General features: G+C 35.4%; 1 protein-coding gene across 1 annotated transcript in view; it reads left to right on the forward strand.

The window, feature by feature from the left end:
* The window catches only part of LOC108968619, a 63,182-nt gene extending 55,340 nt beyond the window's left edge, over nt 1–7,842 (forward strand). The window contains exons 2-4 of the mRNA XM_018932744.1: nt 3,646–4,161; nt 4,277–4,354; nt 6,226–7,842. Of these exons, the coding sequence (XP_018788289.1) occupies nt 3,646–4,161; nt 4,277–4,354; nt 6,226–6,520 (889 nt within the window). The 3' untranslated portion in view covers nt 6,521–7,842. The remainder of the gene's footprint in view (nt 1–3,645; nt 4,162–4,276; nt 4,355–6,225) is intronic.
* Nucleotides 7,843–10,470: the final 2,628 nt, after the last annotated feature.

The following is a 10,470-nucleotide window of genomic DNA, read 5'->3' on the forward strand; positions in this document are numbered from 1 at the left end:
CGAAATGTGATCCCAAAAATCTCGAATTTCTCCCTAACTTTCCATAAAAAAGCTCCGCACTACCACTKTAACACCGCTCTTCTCGCCAAAAACTCATAAGCCTGGTACTTTTTAGGCACTCAAAGTTGTACTTTTTGCAGCATCTCAACACACCTCAGGCCCTACAGGGCTGCCAATCAAACCAAAATGTGATGAATTGAAATCAAATGACGTGGCATGGCATAGACAGGCGAATTTTATAGGCAAAAAGCGCGAGGCAATAAAATGTGCTTCTAACAACTGCATTTAATCATCGCGCGTGAGCAGCGAAATGACAGCGACAACGCAAACAACAACAATTAGACAACAACAGTGAATGTAATCGAAATCGGCAGCAGCAATACTTCACACGACTGTTTAGTTTTTCGGTTTTACATGTAAATTTCTTTTTTGATTTACGAGGGTGCGATATGCAACACAATTTTTTGGAAGTGTCTGCCATTGCTCACAACATAATTTATATATTAATACGTAAATATGTGTGCGTGCATATATACAAATCGCCGACACTTGTGCTCTATTCCGGCTTGTTGATGCCCCAGTTTTTTTTTCATATTATTGCTCTGTTAGATTTGTATCGCTTGTTAGTTTATTTATTCGATCGTTAGATTTTCCATTTTATTTTTATTTTTATGTATATTTTTGTTATTGTTATCGCGTGTGCTCTCGTGCGCAGTGATTTTTTCACAGCCAAACAGTTTTTTTTTACGAAAAGCACAAATTTTACATATTTCCCCGTTTTTTGCCTTCCAAAGTTAGAAATTAAATAAATTCGTTTAATTTTTTATTGCTACTTTTTTTGGTTAAAAATATGCCGTTAAAAATGTTGACTCAATGATTCCGATACAGTTTGATGTTTCAATTTTGCAGTATCGTTTGCCAAGCGCAGCGCTTTCGGTGCTTGAAATTGAATGTAATTCCGCTGAAAGAACTTTTACTCGTTTCAAATGGCTTAAAATACATAACTTATTGTGAGCATACATACATATGTATATGGAATAGAATTAAAACTGATTGGAAGCCATTAGCGCTGAATATTGAAACGATTTTTAATCTGGAAAGTTTTTCCTAATTTTTCCAATGTTCAGGTGCTTTAGAGGTTTTGTGAAGAAAAATATGAATTTTTTTTTTTTCAAATAAGGTCTGTGTTAATAAAAAGGCTTCGCTCCAATCACTTACAACGAGAATTAGTTAGATTTAATGCTCGGAGGTTTTGATTTGAACTTTTATTCGTCAGAAAATTTAATTTCCAATCGGAGAATTACTAATCGGAGAGAATTGGGTTATTCAATAATGCAAATTTGGGATTTCAAGTTCACTTTATATTACTTAATACTGCGTAACTTAAGTTGACATAGCTTTACTAACTTTGGAATAACTAAACGTCATTTAAAATAATTTAAATTAATTTTACAACATAACTTAACTTAAATGCGAGTAACTTAAAAAACAACTTAATCAAAGGTTGTTTATAAAGAAGAAAATAAATAATTTCAAATAAATTTAATTTTACCTAACTTTACTTAACTTAACATAACTTAATTTAAATCAACTTAACCTAACTTGAATTACCTTAAATCAGCTTAACATAACTTCACTTAACTTAGCTCAACATTACTTAACTCAACTTAACTTAACTTAACTTAACTTAACTTAACTTATCTTAATTTAACTTAACTTAACTTAACTTAACTTTACTTTACTTTACTTTACTTTACTTCACTTAACTTTACTTTATTTTACTATACTTTACTTTACTTAATGTAAATCAGCTTAACATAATTTTAATTTTGAACTATCTTTCTGCATACATACATAACTTAACTTTACTTATCTTAATTTAAATCAACTTAACTAACCTTACTTAAACTGGCCTCAGTATACTTAAGCAAGTGAAAGAATTTCCAGTTGGATAGGCTGATTTTCACATTATTTCGGTCAATACAATACAAATTCAATTTTGAATAATACATTTTTTTTGCATATATAGTATTATACAAACTTACCACATCCTTAAAGTAAGTAATAAATACAATCTAATTGCCTTCTCTTTTAAAACGAAGGGAAAACGCAAAATAAAATCCTTTAAATCTATTTCATATCCTAACTTTTTCTTTTCCACCAAATTATGGAGTTTCTAACTGATTATACTTCACATTAGTCATCCCCTCAGCTTCAAGCAATCAGTGAGCACCTGCTCTGGGCATTGTGACGAAAATCGCTTAGAAACAAAATGGCCATAAACGCCTTAAATTTTTTTCGCTTTGACCCGCTCAAGCAAAAGGATATAAATCTTGTAATAGACGCGTTGACCAAACCAAAAAAAAAGAAAAGAAATAAACGAAAATGGAATCAATTCTAATAAATTGAATGCATTTTTTTTTTTTTTTGCTTTCAGCCTTTGAGATTATAGAAATTGAAGTGCTCAAAAAAAGTGTGATGCGAAGGCAGGCAGCACACAGCTGTCCATTTACTCGACATAAATTATAGTCAAATGAGTGGCTGACAGGCAGACACACACACAAGAAATTAAGGTGGCACACACACACACACACATAGGAATAAATTCTAACAATTTAGGTAGATGCTCGAGCATCATTGGCATTTAGGCAGGTGTTGCATGTCAATAGGATGAAGAGCGCAAAAAAAACGAACGGACGAAGCCGAGGAAGAAACGAAATTAGACATAACACAAAATAAGGATCAAAATTTTGAGCATAAAAGCCTTTGCATGTGGAGCAACAGMAGCAGCAGCGACCGACCAGTGTGATACTTTGCTGATACTGAGCATTAGAGTTGAAAGGCGCTGTGACAAGCAGACAAAGGTGAATGTCGGTAAAGTCCTGCGACCCTGCCAACATCAGCTGCGCTACCTGCACGCCGCCTAGTGACGGTGGTGGACAAAGGCGCAAGTAGTGTGAGGGACGAAAAAAAACACTATGATTCACTGTTAGGCACTTTGCTTATTGTTTGCCGCCCCCCTCTGCGCATGCATGTGACGTCTTGCGTGCGAAGGGGTGTGTGTGTGTGTGTGTGAGGGTAGACACATTAATTCCAGCAAAGATTTTCCACTCTCTTGCCGGCTTGCATGCTGCTGTAGGTGTGTTTGTGTGCATGAGTATTTCCAATCGTCTAATGACTTTGTGTGACGCACAATTTCTACCTGCCCAGCAGCGGCGCTGGCGCTGGCTGTCTGTAGCAAGCAACATGCAAGCTGCTGATCAACAACAAAACGCGCTGCTGATAATGGCGCTGGCAGTTGATGCTGGTTGGTTGATTTTTCTATTAATTTCTTCCTTATGCCTTGCTGTGTCAGCTCTCCTCCTTGCTATGTGCATGTGGCACACTGAAAAAAAAACAGCAAAAACGCCAGCTGCATTGTGTGCAGGTAGCGCAGAAAAAATATCCACTTTATTTATATTTGTGTTTATCACCAGCCATTCAAAAGTAACCCGCTGTCAACTATATATATTTTTTCTGAACTATAAAGTGCAAACGACACATACACACATGCATGTTTATTGATAAAAAAAAAATTGTATATTCAAGCAGCAGCCATAAATAATAATTTATTTATTTTCATATTTCATCTCTTTCTCTTTGCAGACGCTTCCTTGACACACCCACMGCCGTTGTGGACAATCCGACCGGTGTTATTGTCGCTGGAGCGACTGGTGGCGGCGCTGGTCCGGCTGCCAATGGCACAGTGGCCGGTGGTGCTGCCACCGCCGTCAGTGCCACCTTCCGCAAATGCTTCTCACGTCCCATTGTGCCCTTTATTATCGGTATATTCGCGCTTGGCGGCGCTGCGTGCACRCTGGGCGGTGTGGTGCTCGGTGCGACGGGCCTCATTGAGCACACCACCCAATACTTGAGCGCTTCATTGCTGATGATCGGCATCGGGCTGTCGCTACTCATTGTGGCCGGCATCATTTGGCGCTTGTGCACACCTAGCGATGCGGATGAGTGTCCCTGCTATCGCCTGATGGAGACCTGCCGCAACTGTAATAGTCCCTATTGTAATAATCGCATACTGCCCGGTGGTTATTTGTATCCAGAGTTCCAGCATCGACCGCCGCCGCCATCGTACTTGACGTCGTTGCACGAGTGCGCGGCCATTGGGTGAGTAGTGCGAAAATAAAGATATGAATTCGCAAAAAAAATACACAAAAACAAAAATTGACTGACATTCATTTTGATTGCATTTTAACGCCTTGAATTATGCTTTCATTTACAGTTTAATCAACGGTGCTGTCTACAGCGGCCTACGTATGAACACACCACCGCCTTTATATCGTTCCACGAACTCTCTCAGGTATGTACACGTGGTCGGGCAATAATACTGTTATAAATTAATTACTTAAAGCACTACACTGGTCAACATAAAATTTGGAGTGAATCAAAGAAATATTTTAACTGGAGTCTCAAAATGCTTGAAGTTTAAGGTAAACCAATTTGAGGTTAGGTAAAAATGTTATTTTTAATAGCAGAATATAATTCGTAAACAATGTTTGCGTAAAGTGTCTGGTACTGAAGTAGCTAGAAAAATCAGGTTAAAAATTTGATAACGGAAAATGTAGAACAAAAAATAAGAAAAAACCGTTAACTTCGGTTGCATCGGAACTATAATACTACTCACAAGAACATAACTAGATTTCAATTTGTATATAAACTTTATTCTATAGTTGATCAATCGAAACTATTTATTTGAAATTAATTTTACTTAACTTAACTTTACTTTACTTGCCATAACTTAACTCAACTTAACCTAACAAAATGCTACTACAACCACGGAATGACAATTGTCAAGTGTTCGACACAACTCAAGTTTTTCCGTTTCCAAGCCTTGTCCATTTTATCGACTCTGATAAACAAAATAAAGGAAATTAAAAATTTCGGGATGACGAAAACCGATAGATTTGTGAACAAATTCTATTATTTTACYAGTATTTTTCYATTTWCTTATGTCTAAAGRACAAAAATTTCGGGATCCCKAAAATCYGTACTTTTCTGAATAAGCTCTCGAATCCTGAGTAGGTTATTTCTTTACTGATATATTTTCAATTTCTCGGGCTTAAAAACAACATTTTATGTAAAATAATTCGTACCATATGAGAGTAAAAAATTAAAAAAACCAGTATCCCGCAAACTGGAATATTTCGTTTATGATGCAAGTGTAATCCTTTTTTTATACTTTTCTATTTTTTCGTGTATAATAAACATAATTTAAAAATTAAAAATTCCGGGTTCCCGAAAAGCGGTATTTTTCTGAATAAATTCTAGAATCCTGAAAATGGGAAGTTTTGTGAATAAATTCTATTATTTTAATAGTCCTTTTCCATTTGCTAATATGTGAAGGACAACATAAAAAATTAAGAATTTCGGGATCCCGAAAATGGATAGTTTTGTAAATGAGGTTTATTATATTGAACTYGTTTTTCCATTTTTTACTGATATATTTTCAATTCCTCGGGCTTAAAAAACAACATTTTTTGATCAAATAATTCGTACCATATGAGAGTAAAAAATTAAAAATTCCAGGATCCCGCAAACTGGGATATWTCGTTTATGATGCAAGTGCAATTCTGTTTTTAGACTTTTCTATTTTTTCGTCTATAATAAACATAATTTAAAAATTAAAAMTTTCGGGATCCCGAAAATCCGTACTTTTCTGAATAAATTATAGAATTCTGGGAAGGTTATATTACCTTTCGATTGAATTACAAGTTCAATTATTTCTTTTCTTTCGATTTTCCATTTTCTTATGTCTAAAAACAAATCAAGTATTTCGGGATCCAGAAAATAGAAAGTTTTGTGAATAAATTCTATTCTTTTAATAGGCTGTTTCCATTTGCTAATATGTGAAGGACAACATAAAAAATTAAAAATTTCGGAATGCGGAAATCGATAGTTTTGTAAATGATGTTTAGGATCTTGAGCTGCTTATTCCGTTTTTTTTTTTTTTTTKTTAATTGTTTTCGATAGCAAAAGCAACAATGCAGATCATTAYAGTCAACGAGCCTACTTGACGAAATCCACTTAAAATAATAATGAAATAAATAACTCCAGTTACACTCATACAAAAAAACTAGTTGACCTGTGTAGATAATTATCTAAATTAACCCAATACCTCAGCGAATAATTATTTAACTAATAGACCCATTTTTACGCTCCTACTCTTTGCAGCGTTTTCGTGCCSGGTTCGAACAGCAACACGCACACGCTGACCACGAACACACCCACCACCACCTTCACGCCCACCACAGTCATGCCCAACAACAACAACAATCAGCCAACACAAACTGGGCCACCGAACTATATGCCACCTGTCGCGCTTCCCAACGCGACGACGACAGCAGCTGAGCTGCTGCCCGAACAAACGGCGCTCATTGAAAATTTACAAACACAAATGCAAACGCAAACACAACAGGCGCTGCCGCCAGCGCTGACCAAAGAGATCAATTATCTGGAATTGGACTAAGTAGCAAAGGGAAAAGCAAAGCGAGGCAAAAATCTATAACCAATACATATATACAATAACATAGAATGTTGTTAGCAGCAGCAGAAATGCAGCCGATGCCAGCGACAAAGTGAATTACTAAATTCATGCAGCAGTTAGTGACTAAAGCCAAGTCAGGCAAACTAAGGCAATTGTGCTGCAATACAAACGCAAAAAACTCTACATGCATACATATATAGTACATATAGAATATCTACAAATCCACACACACACACACACAATATGTGGGTGTGTGCGAAAGTGTTCATGTTACATAGAAAATGTCGGACAGGCGGCACATAACTGTGTGGGCGGGAGTGCGGAGTCGCCTGTCAGCCATTGACTGATTTATTTAGTTTTAAATGTGTGTCTGTGTGAGTTTAGTGCTTAAGTTCTAGCTATTAGTAAAATAATAAATTGATATAGTATATATTTAGATTTAAGCTGTGCGCCAAACCGAACTGAAATTGCATCGCCGGCTAAGAAGTCGCTTACACGAATTGCATGCAACTGTGAAAACACGACTATACACCTGCACACTCACACCGTTACAAGCGTCTTACAACTAAAACTATCGACTATCCTTAGGCAGATAACAAGTGCATATGTATGTAGGTGTTTAACAAATTTAAATCAAATTTACAACAAGTGCAAGAAGCTGTTAACTTTAGCAAACACAATTTTAAGTACACGCATGCACACTCACTTGGAAAATGGTAATTTATAGGCGTGCGTTTTGTTGGAAAATACTTTTTGGCTTATTTTTGATGAATTTGATTTTCTACAAATTTATAAATATTCTAATGCGCAAATGCAGTTGTGTGTGTTTCTTTAAAGCAGTTAGAAAAATATGCAAAAGAGTTGGTTATTCACACACACACACACACACTAACAYCTAGTAGTTATAATAGTTTTATATGTACAAAAATGATTTTAAATGTAAGTAATTGAAAGAGCAACAAATTGTGTTAATCACATAACTAAATGTACAGAAATGCAACAACATGCAAGTCAACAACAAATGCATACATATATGCAACACCGATATATATACACCTAGTGTTATGAATTCACATGTAATCGTATATACATACATACATATACCTATATACACAGRCCTATGTTTTATATATTTAAAATATATAAATGTGAGTTTTACATACATGCACACATATGCATACATGGTTATGTATGTGTTGGTAAACGCAAAGGAATATGTTTCCACTGTAACCTATTCGTGAATGTTGTTTTTAGTATTTTTCTATGCCAAATTTTTTAATAAATATAAAGATATTATTACGATATACAATTTCTTTTATTTTCCTTTCGCTTGTWTCTGTTGGAATGATGCGGGATATTGCTGGGAAACAATATATTCATCTATATGAAACAGTAATATGCGATGTGATCAAATTTGAACCGGACTGATTTATTTTCGCCATAAAAATTTCAGTCGGTCGAAGATATAAAACAAAATTCGCTGAACGAGCAGAAGGCTTTTGAAGAATATTTCGAGGACTGACAAAATCCTCCTTGTCATAAGTATATTACATCTGTTGGGAATTATTTTGAAGGCGAGAAAATAAATATTGATGAATAATTAAATATTTTGTGTTTTAATAGTTTGTCAAAAAAGTCTTGCGGTATTTTTATTGAATTTTCAACGAACGAAAACGTTGAAACCATCGTTGTGCGGTGGAAATGGAAACTGTATCGGGTCYATAAACTGCACAAATTTTATTGGCGGCTTGAGATGCATTTTTGMCTTTATCGTAGTAGTACTGTAACTGCCGTATTTTCTCTTTATTTTGCTCCATGTTTGCGACGCTATAACTCACGAACGCCTTAAAAGAAACGACAATCAATCAAACTGGTGTTAGCGCGTGAAATGATCTTTCCAAGAAGGTATAGCATGACCCGATGCGAGGAATAAAACTAGAACTACGCGCTCTCAGCGCCAACTAGCGAAAATACCGCAAGACTTTTTTGACAACCTAATATTTTTATTTTTCGGGTACTTTTTGCCATCAAAATATGCTAATGACCCAATACAAACATGTCAAGGCTTGATTCAACTGCACACACTTGCTATAAGCGTTAACTGTGATGGACTTSAGTGTCTTCCGCAAATTTTGTTTTTTTTTTCGGCTCATATTTGGAGCGTCATTTGCCAGATCCTTATATTAAAAAAGSAGGGTCTCTCATCCGAGGCTTCTTTTCATTAGGAGTGCTTTTTAGGTGGCGGATCTCAAACCCGTGGGGGGATGTTTCGCCTTCTCACSCTTCTACCCAGAGGTTACTTGAGCTATGACAGGAAGTCGTGAGCCATATGTAAAAGAATCATTTCTGGCCATACTCTAATAAAGAAAAAGAAGAAGAGAGTTTCGATGTCATATTCATAAAACCACGTCTCGTCAACAGACATTTACTCGACGCCGATTTTGCGAAAGATTCAAGACTTTTTGTTAAGAATGTAACATTGAGGCGCGCCAAACAAAAAGCATGACCCAAAATGCTGGAGTCGATCCTTAAGAAATGTTAAGATCACTGCTGTCTCTCCGACGGCAACAAGATGATTTTCTTTAGCCTTTTTGAAGTCATCGTTATTAACAGAGATGAATGGCGGCTCGCGAGAGGCAAATTTCCGAATCACTGAATGCTTCACGAGGTGTGAAACAGTCATATCTTTGTATTTTGTATTATATTATTTATTTCGCTCAAAATATTAACCGCTTCTGGGAGATTACTTCCTTCAAAAGATCCAGTTGTGAACAGTTTTCATTTAACTCGTACGTGACMTGCATTTCATCATCAGTAAACAACCCGATCAGAAATGACGAATCACAAATGGGAACTCGGTCCTTTGCRCTAGCTCGTGTGGAACCTATATATCGGCAATGTTAAGCTCCTGGAAAATCGAAACACTGCTTACATTATTCTCTCATTATTTTTWTCGTCATTCCTTTGGTAAAATATCCTCCCTCAAACTATTATAGATAAAAGTGGCATTCAAAATGGYTATAATTATTTAAAATGCGTAGTTTTCTAAAATAAATACGTATAGCTTCCTGTGGAAAGGCTGAGATATTGCTTGCCAATATTTCTTTACAATCAGAAATGTTTTTTGACAATTTCTTGGTATAAAACGGCAAATGATAATAATTTCATAAAAAAAAGTTATTTTCATAAAATATATTTTAATTTCCTTTAAGGAGGGAGCCTGCTTTAGAGGCTTAAAAAGTTCGGCTTTTTTTGTTTGAGAGTTTTTTGGGAAGGAGAGAAATAATTGATTAAAGCGAAATTTCTAGGGTTTATACATAGTTATATGTTTAAACATCATTCATACATTTTTTGGATACGAAATCTTTGATATTTTGCCTTTGGGAAGCAATTGCCCGATGCATCTCGCATGTGCATCTGTCGAACAGCGGACAGGATGCAGGTTTTTTAATAATTTATATTCTAGTTAAACTAAAAAAATTCTCACAAAAATTTTAAATTTTACAATTTTTTTATAAATTGAAAAAAGTGGTTTTTGACCAAAAAAACATTGACTTTATGTTGTTTAAAAATATGTTCAAACTCGACTCTTCTTAAATCGTTTTAATTTTAATAGAAGATAATTTAATGCCAAAGATAATAAACTTTGCCCCAATTCCATATGGCRTTTAGTTTTTGTTCTATCCTGTCCGCTAATTAAGAAAAATCGTAGAAATGAAAACCAAGAAATCGCGCATCAAAGTTTTCGCTTTCTGCCCAAGCGCTCATATATCTGCTRGACGCTCGGTCACTATTTCCCTTCTAGCATCGAAAATATTTCCAGTTCCCATCTATAACTTTGGGGATATATTCTTAGATTATTTTTAAAGAGATGTAATGAAAAAAAATATATTGTTTGAAGCTTCTAATGCCCCTTAAATTGTTACTTCAGA

Source organism: Bactrocera latifrons, unplaced genomic scaffold (assembly GCF_001853355.1).
Source record: "Bactrocera latifrons isolate USDA-ARS-PBARC rearing strain unplaced genomic scaffold, ASM185335v1 scaffold_221, whole genome shotgun sequence".
Classification (NCBI taxonomy): domain Eukaryota; kingdom Metazoa; phylum Arthropoda; class Insecta; order Diptera; family Tephritidae; genus Bactrocera; species Bactrocera latifrons.